The sequence below is a fragment of the Pagrus pagrus genome (genome assembly GCF_965226575.1).
Source record: "Pagrus pagrus genome assembly, chromosome: 8".
Lineage (NCBI taxonomy): Eukaryota > Metazoa > Chordata > Actinopteri > Spariformes > Sparidae > Pagrus > Pagrus pagrus.
The window spans coordinates 31607622-31632613 of record NC_140192.1 but is presented as its reverse complement, the minus strand read 5'-3'; the positions used below and the strand labels follow the sequence as shown (position 1 = coordinate 31632613).

At 43.0% G+C, this 24992-nt stretch overlaps 1 protein-coding gene across 6 annotated transcripts in view; it reads right to left on the bottom strand.

The window, feature by feature from the left end:
* Positions 1-24992, bottom strand: part of whrnb (whirlin b) — a 177636-nt gene that overhangs the window by 93341 nt on the left and 59303 nt on the right. For all 6 annotated transcript variants that reach the window (XM_084359805.1, XM_084359806.1, XM_084359807.1 and 3 more), the window contains exon 3: positions 4602-4727. In XM_084359805.1, the coding sequence (XP_084215931.1) occupies positions 4602-4727 (126 nt within the window). The remainder of the gene's footprint in view (positions 1-4601; positions 4728-24992) is intronic.

Here is a 24992-nt window from a genome sequence, read left to right as displayed (position 1 = left end):
TCGGCTGAATTGATGTGCCATGCTCCGGCATCCGGCAGAAATAGAAGCCTTGCGTACCTGCTGCAGAAGGGTCCAGACTGCCAGAGCTGTAACGGAGTAGATATGCAACACAGCGGAGCCAGTGTACACACATAGGGCTGGATCTACTAAAGGTTTGCGTGTATTAAAACGTGTGCAAACTGCTTGCAGGAACTCATACGGTTTGTATGCGTAATTGCGCACACATGGCTGCGGTTATTGTTGCAAGAAGGAGTCGCCGAAACAATGTAAGGAGACGCCGAGAGCCTTTTTCAACCTTGTGTGAACATTTTTGGGATAAATGATGAAACTATCATTAGAACATATCGCCTATCCAGTCTTGCCATTTTGGAGCTGTTGGAGGAACTCAGAGCGGATTTGGAGCCAGCTACGAGAAGGAGGCTATACCTGTTATACCTGTGTAGCCCTATGGAAAATTAGGCCTAGAATATAAAAGTTCATAGATTCATAAATAGAATATGAAAGTTCATAGATTCATAAATAGGATTTAAAATGTTTAAAAACTATTCAGAGGTTGCATATTGCATATGGTGTAGAAGAAATAGGATTTCATGGTTAAGTTCAAGTATTTGGCTATTTACTTGAGGTAAAATGTATTCTATTTTCTTAACTATCAAGTTCATGATGATGGTAATGTGTTAAGAATATTTTACTTTGAAAAGTAGGAAAAAAAAGGAAGTCTAATGAATAGTTTGCTTTACGTTTATTTTCTGAGCCAATCCGATGTGAGGCGAAGGGTCGAGAGGAAGAGAGGAGAAACGAGAGTGAGACGACAGGTTGTAATATATGCTACATAGCACTGCTACAGTTTTACGTGGACAACACGTCCAGTTAGACTTTACTACTGTAAATGTTTGTAGACAGATGGCGAGTGTCTCTTACGAGAACATTGTACAGCCGTGTAGTTGTGTTAAGTTAAGTCGGGAAAATCGGACTGAGACACCAAAGTGCAACAGGAAGCTAACGCGGCTAGCGCTAGCTTATTAGCCACGGACTTTGTACAAGTGTATCCTGCTCGGACACATTGGTTATACATCGTCCGGACTGCTAAGTTAACTACATCGAGACCAAAGGACTGAGGTATCCAGCGGACAGCGGAGGACTCTGGTCGCCAGACATCTCAGGTGAGCTGTACTGAGGACGTCTCTTCTTTTCCTGGATTGGCGCGCTGTCGGTGAGGGCGGCGGCCATTGTTTCAAGTGTTTCTCAGCATTGGAGCGCAGTGGACATCTTGTTTTTTGTTTCAACGATCCCAAGCTTCACATCAGGCCTGCAACGTTTGAACTGGTAACTCATCGGGTACCCATAGCATTATTTAAGCTAAGAAACTGCCGGCTATAGAGTGTAATATTGAAGGTTTTTGTTTAAAGGTCTTTGAAACTGAATATTTTGGTTCTGGTTTTCACAAGGAATTTTGAGGTATTGAAGTTAAAATAACTACCAGAGAACTGGAAAAAATACTTTTTTGTTTATTAAAAATTGTGTGCAGATGTTTATATTTTTGGTGCTAAGTAAATAGTTAAATATATATCATTGGCAATTGACTGGTTTCTTTGAAGTTAAGGCTTAAGGCTAGTGTCATTAAATCAGAATATTCTTGCTATATAGTAACTATAAGAAGGTCAAAAGACAAAATAAACACACACCTACTGTTAGAGATAACATTTTATTAAAAGAACTCAGGATAGCTACCCCTGTTAATTGCCAGAACAGCAAAGGGGCGCTACACCTGCAATAACAAAACTCCTTGCAAGTTTACTATTATTATTATATTTATATTATTATACGCCAATTTTTCTTTTTTTTTTCTTCTGATGTCTTGGTATCTCCTTTTCACTTCATCCACTGTTTGCCTGTTTTTTCCAACAGCATTAACTTTTTCACCAATTTTTTTTTCCCACACGGCGTTCCTTTGCGCGACCGTCAGATTCCTTTGCTGCAGCTCATTGAAATGTTTATTCGCTTCCTCTACCAACACTTCTAATTCCAAAGGGTCCAATTTCACTTTGCGCTTTCGCTCTCTCAAACTCGCCATGCTGAAAACCATGAAACACGCTAAACCCTCATTCAAATAGGCGTGTCTCCAACACGTTTGCACCTGTTGTCATTAACGCAATCACTCTTAGTAAATCGCCCGCAAACCGCGGTTCAACCCCACACGCAAATTTCTAGATTGCCCACACAGATTAGTACAAGCAATTTGGGATCTTAGTAGATCTGGCCCATAGACTGCCGTGGCGGATTGGAAACGGACGGAACATGTATCTGGTGGAATTTAGGGGTTACCCCTTAAACTAAAGCTTCTGAGAGCCAGGTGCCAGACTGTCATTTATTTTGTACAAAGCAGCTGATATACAAAAAAATATTAATATAATATAAAATCGTAACAAAGCCGTTCTGCAACGTACATGCAACCAGTGGTATTCCTGGGTAAATATCTCAACAACAAATGTATGAATTAAGTTGTTGATCTCGTGATTTTTCATCCAGTTCTCCGATAACTGGATTATCTCTAACTACCATCTCATCTAATGATATTCCCAATCACCTGGACTGTACTTTTTGTTTAGTTTTAATATATTAAAAATGTGCATGTGAACATGCTAATATCCTACATGTGGTATACACTTTACACATTGGGATCTGATCCCTTAGACCACACTCAGTGGTCAACTGACTTTCCGTCCTCTGCGAAACAACCAGAAGGGGCCGCAGCAACAGGCAGAATGGATTCTTGTGGGTGGAGTACACACAAGAAACATGCCTTTGGACTTCCACTTGGTTCACTGAAATGTACATTATGTTTTAGGGCTCTTTTACCTGCATGCTAAGCAGCTGATGTCTGTCTGTCAAACAATCTGTTTCAACTGATTTCACCATTGAACTAGTAACTGAAATGTCCCCAGACAAAGCTGCACAGTTTTGAGAGTTGTTGCATGAAGAGCAACTTAAACGTTGCAAAATGGCTAGCGCAAATTCTACATCATTCATGCCTTCTTGTAAATTCAGCATGAAATATGATACAATAAGTTGTTGCATCTATCAGTTTGTCACACCATCGCTGTTCCAGCCAGCTACTCCCTGTCCTGTGTGTCTTTTAAGGTTTAATATAACTTTGATTTGGGTTCAGGCCTGATAAAAATTAGTAAGTCTGAAAAACACATTTCCCATTTAAACTGTAGCTTGTTCTACAGTGTTAAAAGCACTGATCAGAGTTAATCCCATGTACTGGAAATGGGACAGTTTTAGTTAATGTAGGAATGTACAGCCAAACATAGTGGTGAACATAATAACGGCATGAGTAAAATCTAGAATCATTTATTTTATAGATAACTTCAGGTAATGATCCTCTGCAACCATCTCAAAGATCTCATTCATTTACTCAAGTTTAACAGGTTTTATGGTGACATACTCTGTAGAGGTGGGAAAAATTATCGATTCTAAGATGCATCGCGATTCGGCCGTGCACGATTCTGCATCGATGCAGCGACGTGACATAATCGCTTTTTTCCCCCCTTTATTATATTATTTTTCAATATCAGCGTCAATACAACAACAGAAATGGAGGATGGGGATACGGCGCGAACCATGCGAGTAATCAAAGATGCACCCATTACCTTTAAATCGGACGTCTGGGCTAATTTCGGCTTTTATGAACTTGATGGAAAGCTTGAGAAGACGCACGCTGTGTGTAAAGTCTGCCACACGAAAATAAAGTACTTTGGGAATACAACTAATATGATGAAACATTTGGAACGTTTCCACCCTGTGAGGACTTCGGCAGCAACAGCCACGAAAACAGCGAGCACATCCCAGCCAACAATTGAGCAAGCACTGACAACATTGTCGTCCGCTTCAGAGAGAGGGAGGAGGATCACCCGTTCTGTTGCATGTTTCATTGCTAAGGATCTACGGCCCTATTCGGTGGTAGAAAATGTCGGGTTTCGCTACCTCCAGAAGACACTTGAGCCTCGGTATAACCTGCCGACAAGAAGACACTTCACCGTCACTGCTGTGCCTGCATTGTACGACGAAACCAAAGCCCAGGTAATGGAATCAATGAGTAAAGCTAGCTTGTTTTGAAAATTGAATATTTGCACTCTTAAATAGGTAGGCTAGGCCTATGCTATTTGTTTTGGTATACTACATGTGAAAGAAACACTTTGATTTGCGACAGTATTTGTTTACTATTTTTTTGTCAGTGTGTGATTGCAAAGTTCAGAAGTACCCTGTCTTAGAGCTGCTCTACTGAAAACCTTATTTGTTCATATTATTTTAGTAATTATAGGCAGCACACTTTAAAAATTGCAATTCACTACAGTGGAAAGGGATATCAGGGATATCGAAATAATAGTTCAAAACGTATCCGACTGCTTGTAGAAGGGGTGAAAAATGAGTTGTGCACAATGTGCAGTAATAAAAAAAAGTGAGAAGAATCGTGATGCATTGCAGAATCAAATTGAATCGTTAAGCAGATAATCGGAATTGGAGCGAATCGTGAGGCAGGTACTGATGCACACCTCTAATACTCTGTAACAATGCTATCAAGACAGTTGTGTTACCTTTAGTGCACAGGCATCTGCAGCGGATCCAGGGTCCACGCCAGTGATGTAGATCCCCAGCCCATACTCAGCACCACCCCTGATCATTAGGCCCAGAGAGCGACCATCGTCCATATTCAGGTTTACCTGCATAGAAAACAGAAAAGAGTGGTTGGAGACCAAACTATTAGGTGAAAAAATGGTGCACCGTGAAGGAGTCAGATTTTAATGTCCACCTGTGGACTTGATGCAAGAAGGGGGAAAGATGCAGCAGGGTGTTTCAGTAATAATCAATGAGGTTTGGTATGGAAAAGTATGTATATCAAAAAAATTATTAAAAGTTTTTAAAGATAGATGTTGGTCATTTCACTTTGTTATTGTTGGGCCTTCATCAGATATTGCAGACAAAGGAGAGGCCTGTAAGGAAACCCAGAAGCCTTACTACTAGGCACTCCTAAACCAGCATGAGTTTTCAAGAACAAACAAGAACACTCTCATCCAAAATGAGTTGGAGTTTTGAGTCGGACGGGACGCACGCTAGTCGCAACAAGCGACCCAAGTAAGAGGCTTTTGTTTGGGCAGAGACAGATAGTATAGCGTGTGCTTACATTTTGTGTGAAAGCACTGCCGAGTCCTACCTATGGTATAACTGTGTTGTTTATATGTGTTATTACGCTTTCTAGGAGCTTATGTCACAATGATCCACTCAGTGGATAACTGCGTAATCTTGCCGCTGTGTGATCACTGTACGTCGTATTTTCTGTCTGATCAGTGGACGATAAGCGAACCTTGGTCCGCTTGCCGCCCTCCGATTTAGGGAGAAACGACTGTGTGTATCTCACGGCTGTTGTGTTATTCGTGTTGTCTGATACACACACACACACACACACGCGCACACACACACACATACAGGTCTACAATCCTTTCCTATGTCTGTGCTTGCTTATGTTGCTTTGTAGATGTGCTAGTTGTAGTTAGCGACTGTTGTTTGTTAAAGTGAGTGGTTGGTGGATTGAGAACAAGCTTTAATAAATACTGTTGATTATAACTGAGCATTTTCCTGTGATTATTTTGCACAATTGGATATTATAATAACAGCTGGTTGAGAGGTCCAGTGTTCGGATTTACGCCTTCTATTTCCTTCATTATTGATATACCTGTGATATTAACAATTTGTGATACATTTCAGGCATTGAGACTAAAAGCATATCAATTGATCATTGATCCCTGATTCCAGGGTGGTGCTCCGGTGATTATTAATGAATAGTAATAACATACATTTCATTGATTAACATTAATACCTTTATTAATATTCCCATTGAATTTCAACATTATAAATGTCTTGCGCGAAAACGACTTTAAAATAAACTGTCGTGATGCATCATGTAAAATCCTTAAATGCACAGCTAGGCCTCTATCAAAACAAGAGTGTTGACGTCTGTGTGGCGAGGACTGGCTGCAGCTGGGGGCAGAGCTCAGCTGCTCAGTTCAGGAGAGAGTCAGGTACAGAGCCAGACCTTCTGGAGGCAGATTCTGCTCTGATCCAGAGCTGTTTACCGCCGGGAGGAGAACTCAGAGATGACTTTTAACCGGTGTTGTCGCAAGTTTATTAGTTGGTGGAAAAATTTCGACACCTCGGCAACCCTAGTGAGATGAACCATGGTAAGTAGTTAGAGGTTGATAATAATTGCTGTGCTGTTAAAAAGAAGACTCAAGTGTGAAGAAATTATAATGAATGGTTGAAATATGTATTATTCTGCACCAGTTGATTGAATGTGCACTCATCAGTTGAATCACTGTATTGTAGAGTGTAAAATGTAACCAAAGATACAAGAAAAGGATCATGTAATCAAATGCTGTATACATCAGTTGTATTACTTTTAAAGCACTTTTAGTATTTTAAAAGAAAAACAGTTAGTAAAACAATGGAATATATCAAGGAGTCCAAAAACGGCTCACAAGCTGCAGCACGAGAGGGAGGAGTTCAACTAAAGTCCTAAAGTGTGTTTAAAATATAAGTACATTGTGTGTTTAAAATATAACTACGTTGTGTTTAAAATATAACTACGTTGTGTGTTTAAAATATATATACTAAACTAATGTTGTTTAGAGAAATAACTGCAGAATAAAACAATAAATGTAAAAAGAATATAATAAACAAAATAACGAAATAATAATTATAAATAGAATAAAATAACATTTATGATAGTAAAATAAGTGGATGATAATACAGATATAAGTGTAAATACATATGGATGAAGGAGATAGCAGTGAAGATGAAATTATATCCGATGATTATTACACCACAGAAGGAGATAGGGAAACACAAAGTGTCAGAACTCATTTTTGGCTTGTTGTAACAAGGTAGAAGCAAACATCAAACACTACAAAGCTGAAGACACAAGCAGTATAAGAGAGGGAAAACGAGCCAGGGAACGAGAAGTGCTGAGATTGTTCAGACAGGCTACACAAAAACATGTGTTGAACATCAAAAAAAATGCCAGCACTGCAGAGCAACAAGGGCCAAGTGGATAACCAAAATCAACAAGCCGCACCCACTGCCCCACATTGGCCAGCCCCAGCCCCATACGCACCGAACACAATTGAAGGGTGTAACACAACTGAAGCTCCATCAGAACAATTCCCAGTCCAGGGAGCCCAGAGCAGAATGGAAGGTGAAGAAGAAGATGGCTCTAGCATGTGCACTGGCGGCAGAATATCAGGAATTGCGAAGCCAGCACCAGAGGGAGCCAAAGAAGCAAAGACACAGGTGGGCAAGTAGCTCGAAGGAAGAGACATGCTATGCCCACAGGATGGGCTGAGAGTGGATTTCTCCAACAACCCCACTCACAGGTTGATGACGGTACAAGTAACAAAAGAGCCTGTCACCCAAGTCCAACCGGCTGTATATTGGGTCCAATGGCTCTCAGCATCAGAATTAAGACGGAGATGAGAGCCTTGGAAAACTGGATAGTGAGACAACTGGGAGTTGCATACGAACCACAAATGCCACTGTATTGCACCATGATGTATGATGAGGCCCAGACACACACAGACTATAAAGAGTGCAAGGAAGAACTGATCAACAAAAAAGCCATTCTACATGGTCAGCTTGAACATACACATAGGACCGCAAGGAGAAGCGGCAGCGGTGACCCTTCCAACTGAACTGCAACTATGGTTCCAGGTCCCAGGCTCCACCCCACGTCACTCTCATGATAGCAGATGGACACAAATCACATGTCCTCGGACCCATGATGAATTACAGATGCAGCAATGGCTACCAACACAAAATAAGGATGTTTTCACCACCGAAAGTGAACAATATATGAGAATATCATTGAGGGCATGTGATGAAGGGACAGCAGAAAAGTGTTAGTGAGTAATAGACCTCCCACGCAGACAATGGCATCAATAGAACAGGATGTTCTGCTCAAACAAATCAACCTTAACTCAACCTGTCCAGATCAAGCCAAAAAGTGGGATAGTGTTGCCATATCAGAGACAATATCCTCTAAGACAACAAGCTGTAGACGGCATCAGGCCAACAATTGAAGGCCTTATAAAGGCAGGTGTACTTATTAAGACTCGTAGTCCCTGCAATACGCCAATCTTTCCAATTAAGAAGCCACACTCAGATGATTATCGATTGATACATGATCTGCCAGCTATCAATGCTATTGTGGATGTTGAAACACCCATTGTCCCAGACCCCCATACGCTACTATCAAACATCCCACCATCAGCTCAATGGTACACAATAACTGATTTGTGTTCCGCATTTTTCAGTGTACCATTGCATCCGGAGTCACGATATCTGATTGCATTCACTTATCAAGGTCAATAATACACGTATACACGGCTAGCACAAGGCTATGCCCCCCCATTTTAACAAAGTATTAGCCAATGATTTACAACACCTAGATGAAGCAAGTACAGTGATTTAGTATGTAGACGATCTCCTGATGTAGTCCCAGCAAAAGAACAATGTGAGAAAGACTCAATTGCAGTGTTGACTGCATTAGCAAAGGGGGGACACAAAGCAAGTAAAATCAAACTACAGGTTGAGTATCTAGACAGAAAGCTGTGTGGAAATAACATGAGCATAGCTCCCTCACAAGTTGAGGCTATAATCAAAGCTCCTAAACCACAAACAGTTGGACTAATGTTGTCTTTCCTGGGGATGGCGGGGTATAGTCGTCCATGGATTTGTGATTACACAATTAATGCAGCCCCTCTGCGAGGTCTAATCCAAGCAGCAGGTCAAACAAAGGCCTCCACTGAAATACAGTGGACAGCGGAAGCTGACAGGGCCTTTCATGCCCTAAAAACAGACATGCAGGCCGCTCCAGCACTGGGAAACCCTGACTATGCTAAACCATTTCATTTGTATGTTGCAGAAAGGGCTGGCTGTGCCTGTCCATTGTTGATGCAGGAGACTCCAACTGGTAAGCAACCACTGGCATACTACTACTGCACTAAATTAGACAACATTGAGGCTGTCTCCTAAGTCTGCCTCCCTGCAACCGGGGACTGGCAGCAACAGTTTTTCGCTCTCCAGAAAGCCTCAGCGATAACGATGGGACACTCAACCATCCTGCATATGCCCCACCAAATACATGCTCCCCTCACCAGCCCGGGGTTTGTACTCACACAGACTAGAAAAACATGTCATGAAATTTTGCTCTCAGCACCAGAACTGAAAATTCAGCGTTGGTGGACACCTGTAGATGGATTACCACCTCTTCAAGCCACAGATGTGTTTCTGAAACCACGTGAAGATATGCATAATCAGCCAATAACAGCATATCTGACTCTATTTTTAGATGGTTCCTGCTTTAAAGACACAACAGGTAACCACTGCAGTTATGCAATCATACCGCTATTGCCTGATGACACTTTTACACCAGTCCAAACTATCAAACTCGCCCAGCTATGCTCAGCACAGCTTGCAGAAATTAAAGCTTTAACTCCAGCATGTAAACTGGCAGAAGGTAAGCATCTAAATGTGTACACAGACTCACAGTAGGCATACTCAGTCTGCCATGTGCACGACAATATCTGGAAACAAAGAGGTTTTCTTAGAGAGGATGGCACACCTGTGACACATAGGGAAGCCATCACAGCACTGTTGGAAGCCATTCATCTTCCAACTGCACTAGCTATTATCAAGTGCGCAGCACACCAAAAAGTAAATTCCCTAATAGTCAAAGGTAACAATCAAGCAGATGAGGACGCCAAATAAGCTGCAACCGGCACAGGAATACGACCACTGCTGGTAGCTGAAGACTGTGAACCTCTCACCATTTTAGCGTCTTCAATAACAGCCCAGGACAAAGCAGGCATATATGTGTTGTGGAATTTCGGCTCGCTTGACCATTCAGGAGAGATGAAGAAGACTCAGAGACACCGATGACTTACGTTGAAATAGTTTATAAAACAAGATCTTGGAGGAGCAAAATAACAGCACGGCTGTCTGCACAGTGATGCCATGATAATCCTAACAAGTCTTCCCAAATGCTCAATTATACCTACAGCTTCAGGAAGCATCCCTCCCATACATGGTTATCTGTTTAACAACATAGCAATGGAGGTAAATGTAGAGTTTTCCCATCTCTAGCCAGAGGAGTAGGAGGTAAATAGGTCACAGACACTAAGTCTGCTAACATAGATTGATCAAAAGCCTCCTTACGAGTTTTACGCAGTCAGCTTGGCCTTGGTTCGTCAGACATCTGTTCTGTAGACATATCTACAGTAGTTTTGAATAACTAGGTTGCAGAGACCATGAGATATAACCTCATAGAGCACTCTTCACTATCCTTATCCAGACTTTAATGTCTGTACAGGATATGTATGACCTCCTATCGTATGAGGACAGAATGACCTGGGAGAATCATAAAAGAGGTGCTATTAAAATCACTCAGGATGGACCACAGAAAGGCTTTTGGCGCAGTACTCATGACTGCCTACTGCGCTATTGAAACTTGCTATTTGTGATGCAATGGCTCCCCCCATTGCGCAAGGCGGGAGGTGATAAGACGACATCAAGCTGTTTGGTAGGCACCATTTTTGGCAAGTACAGTAGACAGAAAATTAGCAGAATGTGATGTTTGTGCACTAACACATCTAACACAGCATGAAATGATAACAGGGAGACCAATGCCGGTACCCTGTTTAAGAGGTCCTTATGACGGACTATCGCTTGAACGGTGTGAACAAGAACTAACAAATTATCTACCACACCAAACGCAAATACACAAAGTTATATTCCAACAGGTAAAAGGTGCAACCAAGGACAGAGACGCAGAAATCCCAGATGCACATGTAACCCGCCTTAGCTCTAATTGTTGATTTTTAAAACTAGGAGATACAGATATTTTATCAGTGCATGAATTACCTTGTGGGCCAGGAAAATCAGAAGTCTAGATCGCTATAGGAGAAAGGGGCATTAGCAATATGCATTGAGTGACAGAGTAAAGAATTCACACGACCAGCAGGTAAGTTTTAAGTGTGTTATATTGTTTTGATTAAAGAAATAAAATAAATAACAAAATGAATAAAGAGAAAGAAAAAATGTTTTACAGTGTCAACACACACATATGAGATATCGACCACAATTTCCAATAAATTCAGTCTCTGATAAATCACAGTCTCTGTTTTCGGTAGCTCGCCACGACCACTGAGGTCCCTTCTACCTTTACAGAACAGGAGGAAATCCCAGCAGAAGAAGTAGTCTTTGTGCAGATCTCAAACCCAGGAATCCATACACAAGAAAAAGACCCAGCCTATAAAGGCCAAAAAGAGGGTTACTATATCAGTCATGTAAATAAAATATACTTCTAAATGTAAATAAATGCATATAACACATATTATACATGTACATTATAACATTGTTTCTTAAGAACTGTTTTAACCACTCCTTACTGTGCTTTTAAATGAACTGAACACAATATCAACGTCAACATGAGCCAAAATGGCGGAATATTTCTTTACGTTCATCTCCTTCCTTTCCCTCTTTTTTCTCTACTGCCGCTCACTCTCAGAGAAAATAACTGAGCGGGGGGTAATGTACATAAACACAGATATATAAAACAATTTTTTAAACACTATACACATGAATTTAATGCCTCACTAATCCATATTAACATTAGCAGATGCACATTTCAGCTCCGTTCATCGGACTTTTATCAATAAAGTTTAGGCTACTCACCAGAGGCTCAAACTTCACATAAACACACACACACTCCGGGCACAAGGAAGAACACACGGCTCGTCTGTCCAGGTTCCGCTTTTTTAAGAGACAGGGACATGGGAGTTCAGTAATGTGTAACCTCAAAAATATAATTTAGCGAAGTACAATGTGGCTAATGGCCGGAGCTAGCGCCGTAGCTGCTAATAACACAACTCACGTTCTCCTCCGTCTCCGTCACAAAACACACGGTCCGCTTCAACCCACGGCAAAGGAAAAAGGCTTCGCTCTCTGCGCCGACGATAAAAAGTTAACTCAGACTTTTGCAATATCTGGCTTTCTTTCACAAAAAGAGTAATCTCTGCAGCCGAAGCTTAGCATGCAGCCATCTCGACGACGGTCAGGCAGAGAGAGAGAAAAAAAAACAACACGCCTGCACGTACAGCCTGACGGCATCTGATTGGTTACTCTACTTCACATCACGTGAACTCCTCATGTCACCCGAATCTTTTACACTTCCAGAAAGGCACATTCACCACACTTAAAACAAAACATTCTTTTAGACAGATGTAAATAAATGTGTGTATATTAATCTTTTTAATCTATTTATTGAAATATTTATGATTTTATCATAAATCCTATTTATTCATTTTATGTAAGATTATTTCAAATCAAACTCTATTTATTTATTATCTGTCACAAAAAAATATGAATTTATTTATTTATTGATCTAATCAATTAATCGATAGCTGGACTAGGATAAAGGGCCTAGTAACCTGGGTTACACCCTCCCCTTCTAAAGGTGTGTATGTCCCATTACACCCACATGACTATGAACTGGCCTTGGGGTTACATGGAGGATGTCTGCATAGCCAGGGTTCTGGAGTGCATCGGCAAAAGCAAGGTTGAGGCCTTGGAAGAGTGACTGGACTATAGACAGCAAGGGATTTCCCAGTTGACCATACTGTAGTCGTTCAGGTTGTTCTCTACGCCTCTGGGAACGTCTGGGAACACTGTCACCCTCATTCTCTCCCACGATGACTGGAGAGGTTCCTCTTCCAGATGTCCCAGCTGCGGTTCCCTCATTGATCCTGTCCACTGACACATCCTCACAAGGGTTATTGACAGAGCATCCTTCATCCTTGCTGCTGTCACTGAATGACAGGTCTGAGAAAACTGGAAGGCTTTCATCCATAATGTTTGGTTCTGAGGGAGACTCAGAAATGCTCGGCTGAACAGGTAAGGTCTCATCCTCTTGTCTTGAAATGTCAGAGGGGGTGTCCTGAGAGTTTCCAAACAGAGCTCTTCTCACTTTGGGGGGATCAATTTCTCTGTGCCTTGAGGTGACCTCAGCCTCCGGATCAACAACTGCTGAGGTTCCTTTCCATCCAGAACAGCCTGGTCTGTCAGAGCTTGGCTCATTTGAGGTGTCATCCCCGAAAGCTGGAGGTTTCTCTGACTCGGATGGAATGATCTCCACAGGCATCCACTGTACTGTCCCTCTTTCAGGTGCACGTCTCTTTTCTCTGTCTTGTTTTTCCATGATTAATGTCTCTGTCTTTTCTTCCAGGTCAACAGGAGCAGGAAGCCAACCAGCTGAAGACAAGGTGGGTTGTTTTGTCTCTCCAAGACGTCTCTCCCTAGCAGGTGCTGTCTCTGGCCGGGTCAAAAGTCTTGTTTCAATGAAGTCAGAGTTCAATGTCTCTCCAGGTAAGTAGTAGTAGTAGTCACCGTCTTCCGACTCTGAATTGTCATCTGCCACCTCAAACTCGGCTGCGGCTTCCATTCTCAACTGTCTCCTTGTTCTAGGTTTGCTGATTGTCGGCTTTGGAGGTTGCTCGGACTCTGCCACAGGTAAGAACCCACACGGCAGCAAGAGGTCACGGTGTAAGGTGCGAAGTGGTCCATCTTTTCCCTCTGGCTTGACAGAGTACACAGGTAGGTCACCAGCACGTCTGACCACTACGTGAACGTCTGGTTCCCATTTATCGGCCAACTTGTGTTTCCCTCTTATCCGAACATTCCTCACAAGGACGCGATCTCCTGCCTCAAGAGTGGACTCGACGACTCTCTTGTCAAACCGTTGCTTGTTGCGCTCAGCTGTCTTTGAGGCATTCTCCGTGGCGACTCGGTAGCTTTCCTCTAGGCGGCCCTTTAAGTCATGCACATACTGGGAATGTGACTTGGGTTCACAGCTGGAAGGGAGGCCGAACGCCAAATCAACTGGGAGCCGGGGTTGTCTGCCGAACATTAGTTCGTAGGGACTGAATCTGGTCACGTCATTCCGCGTGCAGTTATAGGCGTGCACTAAAGGCTTGACAAATTCTCGCCAGCAAGACTTGTCCTTGTTTTCGAGAGTGCCCAACATCTGGAGGAGGGTCCTATTGAATCTCTCCACTGGATTCCCCCTGGGGTGGTAAGGGGTAGTCCTGACCTTTTGAATGCCAGCGATGGAACACAGCTCTTTGATGGTGCGAGATTCAAAATCTGGACCCTGGTCACTCAGAAGCTTTTCCGGAAATCCATAATGCACCAGAAAGTTTTCCCATAAGCACTTAGCCACAGTCTGCGCTTTCTGGTTTCGAGTTGGTATCGCGACTGCGTACTTAGTGAAATGGTCTGTCAGTACCAGTATATCTTTTGTGGTGCTCCGATCAGGCTCCACCGATAGAAAATCCATGCAGACCAGCTCCAAGGGCCTGCTGGCCTTGATGTTACACAAAGGAGCTGCTCTTTCGTTTGGAGTCTTTCGGCGCACACAACGTTCACACCTCTTGATCTTCTGCTCTACATATGCGGACATTCTAGGCCAATAGAATCGTGACCTCACGAGGTCAAGGGTCCGTTCTATGCCTAGATGGCCTAGATCATCATGTAGGCCTCTCAGTGCTGTGGCTCTGAGTTCAGTTGGTAGAACAAGCTGGTGTGTGACTCGTCCATTTTCTTGCCGTGCTCTGTACAACACTCTACCTCTCAGCTCTAGACGCTTCCATTCTCGGAGCCACAAAACAAGTTCTGGAAGCTCTTGTCTCAGGGTGGGTGAGGGCATGTCTCCAGACTCCTTGTGCTCAATGACCACTCGGAGATCAGGGTCGGCCTGTTGCTTTGCTCTCATCTCCTCTTCAGTCCAATGACCAATCACAGGGAGTCCATGATCCTCCTCCTGCTGGAAACCACTGGGCAGAGCATCGGAATGGACGGCGAGAGACTCGACCAGTGCGACTGATGGACATGTGGAGTTTTTGTGGGACCACTCAACATCATGCCTCTCACATATGGCCTTCACTGCATCTGGGAGAACAACATCTGGACTCTCCTGATCCTTCAGGCAATGTAGAGTGAACTGTTTAATCCTTTCACGCTCTTTCCTCGACACAGCATCATCTTGGAGCTCCCCATGTGGTCGACGAGAGAGTCCGTCTGCATCTTGATTCTGAGTTCCTGCTCTATACTGGAGCTTGAAGTTGAATGTCGATAGAGCTGATAACCACCTGTAACTCGTGGCATCCAACTTCGCGGAGGTCAGGATGTAAGTTAAGGGATTACTGTCGGTGACGACAGTGAAGTCGGTACCATACAAGTAATCACCAAACTTAGCAGTGACAGCCCACTTTAGCGCGAGGAATTCCAATTTGTGAGCAGGGTATTTCGCCTCACTCTTCGTCAAACCTCTGCTTGCGAAAGCAATGGCCCTCATCCGTCCATCTTGCTCTTGATACAAAGCCGCACCAAGCCCTGTCGTGCTTGCGTCAGTGTGAAGGACGTATGGGAGTTTGGGGTCTGCAGATCCTAAAACAGGCGCGGTGGTGAGCTTATCAATGATCTCCTCGAACGCTCCCTGACATTCTGGAGTCCACCTCGTCCCAAAGGATTCCTTCGGATGGAAGTACAGGTGAGTTTTTCCTCTTCCTTGACTGTGTTTCCTGAGGGGTGGGTACCCTGCTGTGAGGTCATTTAGAGGTTTGGTGATCTTTGAGTAGTTCTTCACAAACCGTCTATAGTACCCAGAAAAGCCCAGGAAAGAGCGCAGCTGTTTGAGATTCTCAGGTACTGGCCAGGTCTTTAAGGCTTCAATCTTCTGCGGATCTGTCTCGACCCCATGCTGGGAGACAATATGACCAAGATACTTAACGGAGGTTTGGAAAAACATACATTTTTCTGATGACAATTTTAAACCATACTCTTTAAGTCGGTGGAGGACCTGTAGTAATCTTGACTCATGTTGCTCCAAGGTATCCGAGAAGATGATGAGATCATCGATGAAGACCAGCGCCTCCTTGCGGTTGAGATCTCCTACACATCTCTCCATCAATCGCTGAAACGTACTCGGCGCATTGGTAACCCCCTGTGGCATTCTATTAAATTCCAAGAAGCCCAGGGGGCACACAAACGCTGTCTTCTGTTTATCAGCCTCTTCCATTTCGACTTGGTAATAGCCTGATTTTAAATCAAGGACTGAGAACCATTTCGAGCCAGTCAAGAGGGAGAACACTTCCTCTAAGTTTGGTAGAGCGTATGCATCTCTTATGGTCTGTGAGTTGAGTTTCCGGAAGTCGATGCACAACCTCACAGAGCCATTTTTCTTCCGCACGACAACAATAGGAGATGCGAAGGGGGACTCGGACTCACGTATGACACCAGAATCTAGCAGCTCTTGAAGATGTTTCTTAACTGCATCTACATCGTGTGGATGGATGGGTCTGGGTCGGTGCTTGAAGGGAGTGTTGTCGCTCAGCTTGATGTGATGCTTTACTTTGTTGGTATGACCAAAGTCCATGTCGTGCTGAGAGAAAACCTCAGGCATGCTATTGAGCAGCCTTGTGATTCGCACTTTCCAATCCGGTGGTAACGGGGAATCCCCAAAATCAAACTCCATCTTTTTGGTTTCAGGAGCGGTCAAGTTGGCGGAGGGCTCCTTTCCCATCACCTGTTGAACGGCGTGAATTTCAGCCAACACTGTCCTCGGAGGAATGGTGACGTCATGTTGGGTCTCATTCCTCAGCAGGATTGACATCGAGCAAGGGCGCTTGACAGGTAAGGTGCACAGGGAGCTAGCAACCAGCAATCCGCCAGGAAGGGACGACACAGATGCGGCCTCTACAACTGCCCACTTATCCTGGTGAGCACCACTCATGTGGACCTGCCCTTCCACAACGGCTGTGCTGCCCGCTGGCACCACTTCGGGGGTGTTACTCCGCGCCTTTATCAGCCCAAGAGCTCCAGTACCTGCCTGCTTTTTCCGTACTTCAAGGATTTTCAAAACCACTCTGTAGCCAGGAAGGAATGACTGAGGGCGACAATCATGCCTTTCAACATAGCTGGAATAGAGAACGTCTAATGAATTGGTGCCGATGAGGATTTGGGGCACACTGCTCACATCAGGGACAACCAACACTAACGTAGGGACTTCAGTCTCTTTTCCCAAAAACTCCTCTGGAAACAACAGGTTGAGTTCTACGTACCCGAGGTAAGGCACGGCCTCTCCATTGGCTCCCTCTACTTGCAGCTCTACATCCAAAAGGTCGTCCAAGGATTTCAAAGAATGATGGGACAGGTGAGTCTGGAAAAATGACAGCGGGATAGTGGTCACCTGAGATCCCGTATCTAGCAGGCAGTTAACTTTGTGGCCTTCAATGGTGACTTGAGCAGTGCATTTTGTTCCAACCAGCTTGGGCGGCAGTATGGTGGAGGTGGTGTTAGCATTACCACACTTGCTAGTCACTTGCTTTGTTTTTCTAGGGCGTATAGTTGATCTTTTAGTCCCTGTTTGCCCTGCAACAGGGGCTTCTAGTAGTTTAACTGCTGGATGCCAGTGCTGCCATTTTGCTGATCCCATTGCCGTTGTTTCTCTCTAAGCAGCTGTCTCATTTCCTCGACGAGGAGGGGATTGGGTTCACTCTCACAGTTGACTGCCAGGTGAGCGTCTCCACCGCAGCGGAAACAGTACCATGGGCGGGGCCTGCTGTTTGCTGTTGGCCCTGAACTGGACTGTCCGCTCACTCGCTTGTTGGGCGACTGGTGTCGAGCTGTCATGGAGAAGTCTCTTGAGAATGCAGACGATGGGATCTGATGACTCTGAACTTGGGGTGGGCTCACCTGTGCTTGAAGAAAGGCAAGCTGATGTTTCAATGCTTCAATCTCTGTTGCTTCTAGGTGGTCGCTTTTAGCTTCCTGAGTTGCTTTCCTCATTTCTGCTACTTGTGCTTGAATGTCAGTAATTTGTCTTTTCAATGTGCTGATTTCAGTTGTGTCAGGACAGTTGACTTTGGCTTTACGTGGGGTTGCAGTCTGCATGACAGCAACCTGGGCTTGTATCTCGTTAAGCTGTTTCTTTAAGACATCAGTATCAGTCACTTCTTTCTCAGGTGTAGCACAACTGTATGCAGCTAACTGTTGTGATGCAGCTCTGAACTTTGGGACAGCAGGACTTGGCTTGTGTAGTCCAAGGTGTTTTTTCATACGGTTATGTTTACTTGCCTGTCTGTCTTCCTCTGTTCTGATCAGAAGCACCAGTTCAGCAAACGAGGGCGGTGCATTTGTTTTCCGCTCCAGCTGGAGATCAGCGATCAAGCCATCATTCCAGCAGCCTCGACAGAACTGCTTCAGGAGGTAGCGGTTTCGTTCACTCTCTGCGATACCACCTCGTCTGACCACAGCACTCAGAGCAACTTGCAAGCGGTTCAGGTAGTCAGAAGGCTTCTCATCATTGTTCTGCAGTGTTCCCATAAACTTGGCCAGCAGCTCATCTCCATCCTCTACAGAGCCATAGACTGAATCAAGTAGCTGAAGATACACTGATGGCAGAGCTTGAGGGCTGACATGCTTGATAACATCCGTAGCTGGAGGCAATAAGCTGTCCAAGATCTTGCGTGTTCTGTGCAGGTCAGACATGGAGGGATCTGTCAAGAATAAATCAACATTTGCTCTCCAAGTATCAAAGTCAAGTTCACTGTTTGGACGAGGAAACTTTCCAGAGAAAGGTCTGAGGCGAAATGAAGAGTGCATGGGAGACATAGCTTCATTAGCTCGCATGACATGTTCAACAACGACCCGTTGTACAGCAGGAGGATTAACATCACTCATGGTAAGTACTGAATGTGTCACTGCAGCACTGTCACCAATATCACTGGCTTTGATGGACTGGGACACTGGGTATTGAGTGTTCAAGTTAGCAGCCATGCTAGGTGATGGGGCGGCTGTCAACAGAGCAGGCTGCAACTGACCATTCACACTGATAGGTAAGGACGTTACCTGTGGACTCGGAGTAGCGGCCTCGAGCCTTCGCAGAGCTGGTGTTGATGCTGCTCGGGCATCACCTCTCAATCCACGCTGCTCACGACTGGGTGAAGGAGATGGTGGGAACACAGCTGGTAAGTTCCTGACTATCTCAGGTGAGACAGATCCAAGCAGAAGAGAGGGCTGTTGCGTGACCTGTGGTGGCGCTTTAATATTTTCAATCTCCTGACCAGTTGCATCAGATGTGTTTAACTGAGAGTCTTCGACTGGTGCAGTGTCAGCGGGGAGGTTCACAACTTTACCTGCACTCATCTTCATCAGTTCCTCTTGAAGTACACTTTCAAATGACTTCCCACTTTTATCAGCTATGGCTTGCAGTTCCTCAAGATACCCCTTGGTGGCGCTGCTGCTAGCAGTGCTAGTGTAAACACTATCTAAGGAGAGCACCTTAAAGGTAACATTTGCATTAGCTGAGCTCTGATACTCTTTTGGCAATATAGGTCTAAATGTGTGCATTGCAGAGCTATTTGCAAATTCCACAATGGAGCAGAGATGATACTCTGATTTTGGATCATCAATAACTAGTACTCTGTTAATAGAGCCATAGCGTTTCAGGTGGCTCTCAAGCTCCTCATCTACTTCAGTTTGAGTTAACCCAGTAACAATAACTGAGTTACGAACATTTATCTTTTCATCTTTCACTATATCCATTGTACTATATTGTTGCTTACTCTTTTACTCGTGTCACTCAATAATATTCCACTTTCTCCTGGCTAGCTCGCCAATTTCTGTAACCCGCCTTAGCTCTAATTGTTGTTTTTTAAAACTAGGAGATACAGATATTTTATCAGTGCATGAATTACCTTGTGGGCCAGGAAAATCAGAAGTCTAGATCGCTATAGGAGAAAGGGGCATTAGCAATATGCATTGAGTGACAGAGTAAAGAATTCACACGACCAGCAGGTAAGTTTTAAGTGTGTTATATTGTTTTGATTAAAGAAATAAAATAAATAACAAAATGAATAAAGAGAAAGAAAAAATGTTTTACAGTGTCAACACACACATATGAGATATCGACCACAATTTCCAATAAATTCAGTCTCTGATAAATCACAGTCTCTGTTTTCGGTAGCTCGCCACGACCACTGAGGTCCCTTCTACCTTTACAGAACAGGAGGAAATCCCAGCAGAAGAAGTAGTCTTTGTGCAGATCTCAAACCCAGGAATCCATACACAAGAAAAAGACCCGGCCTATAAAGGCCAAAAAGAGGGTTACTATATCAGTCATGTAAATAAAATATACTTCTAAATGTAAATAAATGCATATAACACATATTATACATGTACATTATAACATTGTTTCTTAAGAACTGTTTTAACCACTCCTTACTGTGCTTTTAAATGAACTGAACACAATATCAACTCAACATGAGCCAAAATGGCGGAATATTTCTTTACGTTCATCTCCTTCCTTTCCCTCTTTTTTCTCTACTGCCGCTCACTCTCAGAGAAAATAACTGAGCGGGGGGTAATGTACATAAACACAGATATATAAAACAATTTTTTAAACACTATACACATGAATTTAATGCCTCACTAATCCATATTAACATTAGCAGATGCACATTTCAGCTCCGTTCATCGGACTTTTATCAATAAAGTTTAGGCTACTCACCAGAGGCTCAAACTTCACATAAACACACACACACTCCGGGCACAAGGAAGAACACACGGCTCGTCTGTCCAGGTTCCGCTTTTTTAAGAGACAGGGACATGGGAGTTCAGTAATGTGTAACCTCAAAAATATAATTTAGCGAAGTACAATGTGGCTAATGGCCGGAGCTAGCGCCGTAGCTGCTAATAACACAACTCACGTTCTCCTCCGTCTCCGTCACAAAACACACGGTCCGCTTCAACCCACGGCAAAGGAAAAAGGCTTCGCTCTCTGCGCCGACGATAAAAAGTTAACTCAGACTTTTGCAATATCTGGCTTTCTTTCACAAAAAGAGTAATCTCTGCAGCCGAAGCTTAGCATGCAGCCATCTCGACGACGGTCAGGCAGAGAGAGAGAAAAAAAAACAACACGCCTGCACGTACAGCCTGACGGCATCTGATTGGTTACTCTACTTCACATCACGTGAACTCCTCATGTCACCCGAATCTTTTACACTTCCAGAAAGGCACATTCACCACACTTAAAACAAAACATTCTTTTAGACAGATGTAAATAAATGTGTGTATATTAATCTTTTTAATCTATTTATTGAAATATTTATGATTTTATCATAAATCCTATTTATTCATTTTATGTAAGATTATTTCAAATCAAACTCTATTTATTTATTATCTGTCACAAAAAAATATGAATTTATTTATTTATTGATCTAATCAATTAATTGATAGCTGGACTAGGATAAAGGGCCTAGTAACCTGGGTTACACACAGCAGAGAATCGAACCAGGGGACTGGGTCTACGTAAAGGTATTCAAACGAAAGTGGGACATGACACATCACCTCCATAATAAAATATTTCATCTCTGCAAATATACGAACCGAACCTCAACACAGTGAGGTAAGGCACCTCATATAAAAAAATTATACATGTTACTTTATAGAACTGATATAGTACCATATTCTAGGTAGGAAGTCAAGCTCCAGTTGATCTATGTTCACACCTGTTGGGTAATGAGGGAAAAGGAGTTGGAATACCACTATAATTGACACTATAACCTGTACCTGTATAGGTGAGTACAGGATAGAGGATTAAAGGATGGATAGTGAAAATAGATGCCTCAAGAAACTCAGAGCAAAACCATTTTCACCTAGTGCTCTCTTATTTTCTATAACAATTATATCGAGATATACAATTGATAATTAGTTGATATATATATATATATATATATATATATATATATATATATATACCTCATGATACATGAGGAGGTTAGTTTCCACCTGGGAGAAGCTTTTATAGCAGAGCAGAGAGTGTTGTCTGCCGCCACCAAATTGTCAGAGTGATGCAGTTCAAAGTTCACTGCCTTCAATGGGTCAGAGAAGAAGTGAATGGACTGGTGATAATTGAAGTCAGGACCATCTCACCTCATACTCCAACACTGTTTTCAAACTACATCACAGGAGCACAGCTTACTTCTGCTGGAATAACCAAAACCATGTGAATATACCATAGAATGTATTGACCTTTGACCATAAGCAACAAATTACTATTCACTGAATGCCTTAAAGCTGGAATTTGTAGAATATGTGAAAAACGCATGAGACTGGGATGGAAACAACTGGGCTCCCCCCTCCCCTCCCTGTTTCGACTCCGTAGCTCCACACCTTTCTTGTGGACGCACGACTGTAGCGCTAGGAATATTCACGTCGGAACTTTTCTGTCATACACTTGCCATGGCCGAATTACAGGTAAGAAAGTACTTGACCGTTCTCTCGTGAACACATTAAACGTATGAACAAACAAACAATACTTTTGCATTGTTTAGAAGAGCGATCGAGACCGACAACAATTATTTCTTGCTACATCTCAGCATGACATAGCCTACATGTCTGGCACTAATAAAGCCATGATATTTGTCATACTGACGTGATATTTATACAGCATAATCTAATGACAACAGCAACACTTATATATCACGGGAAAGCGGTGTGAATGCTAAGAATAATAAAACAACATATAACACTAAAGTAAACAATTACCCCCACATGCACAGACAATCGGAGACAACCACTTTATTCAGACACTTCTTTCTTTTCACCGTAACATGAAAATAAATAATAACTGTCACATCCATATCTACACGACACACGTCCTCTGTATGTCGTGTATATATATAACGCTACTGACAATACATTTGACGTTGACTTTGGCTCTGACTTGCTTGTAGCTGTCGTGAGCCTTTGGCTACGGTTAGCATAAAGCTAATCAACTCACAACATTACTCATCAAGTGTGACCACAAAACGCCTGCTTTATTAGATTCACGGTCATTTCAACTACACAGCCAATTACTACCACACATTTAGATTATTAGCTACGTAAAACTTGCATTGGAGGCTCACCTGTCCAGGAGAAGAACAGCAAGCTCAGTATCCAACTTCAGCCCAACGCTATCGCTCAGCTCTCTCCACCTCAGATATGCTTGTCCAATGTTTACACGCGATTCATTCCATCTGTTGTCACTCTCCCTTTTAGAGTCTCGTTTCTCTACATCGGTCTTCCTTTTTTTGCCTTGCTTAGCCGTGTACGCTTTAGTTGATAATGCCGGGATAGCGGCCTCTCCTGCCGGGACATCCGCCATTGCACCTTCACCACCGATGGAAGGTGAACGCACATCGACTTTGGTCGAGCAACCAATAGGAACGCCCAAAACAGCTTGCTCTGTAAAATGAACTGTGATTGGCTGAACACTGCCGTCACGGCACTGATTTTTTAAAGCCTGAATACAGAGCCAAGAGGAGACACAGAAGTGCAGTGTTCTGTCATAACACTATGAATTACAATATGCTGAATGGTTATTATTGATTTTTGACCAAATGACGCCAGAAATAACTTACACACTCCAGCTTTAAGGAAAATGCTGTTTCCAATATGTCATGTAAATTAAGTATACACAAACAAATGTGTGTAATTTTGTGCAAGAAGATCATTTACTTAAGACAATTAATGTGTGGACAGGCGTACTATTCAGGCGTATATATAGGACACAGACTGTACAATACGTTTATTCAGTACTTTCTGTCCTACCCATCTCATTTAAAAATAAAAAAGACAACATGTACTTATAAAAACAAAATACTCATAAATACAAACGCAGCAAAAGAAAGCACCAAATGAACAGTAGACGCAGCACCTTACTGTACATTAAAAAAATACATGAATTCAGAGGGATACAGCAGGTCATAATGTGAAAGCCAGATGACAGTCCTGAATGAAATGTTATGATAATGTTCTTGTAATTTTTTAAATGTCAGCAAACAAGAACTTCACAAAATATAGCTTGGAAATCCATGTGACCGTGACATATTAGGCTCGTTTGAGATCAGCCAGTCCTGCACAGATCGCAGCATAATGCATGTCGGTTAGATTTATGTCTGACTTGATCCTGAATTTGCTCTGACATCATGTACACATGGGTGATCTCACGGGTTCGAGGCGGCTGCAGTTTCTGGAGCCAGGCGCTGCAGTTGCTCTCCACCGACTGCAAATGCCTGATCTAACAGCTGATTGGCTTAGATGTTGACCCAACTTTATGATGTTTTAGAGAAACTTTTTATTTTAGCTGAAATGGAGAGATTTTGATCTTTGAAGGTCTATTCTGTTAACAGAAGACATGCTGTGTGGCAGGTGTGGAGACTAAATAGCCCACAGTCATATTATAAACAGCACACAATAAATAATTGTTGTCTATATAAACATTTGACTAATTTAAATCAGCCTGTAATATATTTCATAACAAAAACTTGTGTTTCTGACAGCAGCAAACTGATATGAAGCTGGTTTACGTGAGAACTGATGTAAAATGGAGGTTGATTCATGGACAGAAATCATAGATGGCCTGTGTAGAGTTTTAATAGTCTGTGGTGTCATAATGAACAACAACTGAAAACTGTACAGACTGATCAATGTGTCTGATAACACCAGGAATCAGGTTTGGTACACAGGAGATCAGTCAGTGGAGCAAACATAGACAAAAGGATGAGGCAGAGGCAAAAAGTCAGGATCAAAAACATGGTCAAACACTAGAAAGGCTATCACTAGGAGAAATGCCGGAACGCTTGCTATGGGGGGACAAAGACGAACTGGCGAAGAAGACAAGGAGCACGCAGACTATATACACAAGAAGGAGGGGATAACAAGGCACAGGTGTAACACATCAGAGAGGGGTGGGAAAACACATAGGGGCAGGAAGGGATCTGAAACGAGAGAAGACTTAGACACCAAATTAACAGGAAACAGAACTAAAAGACAAG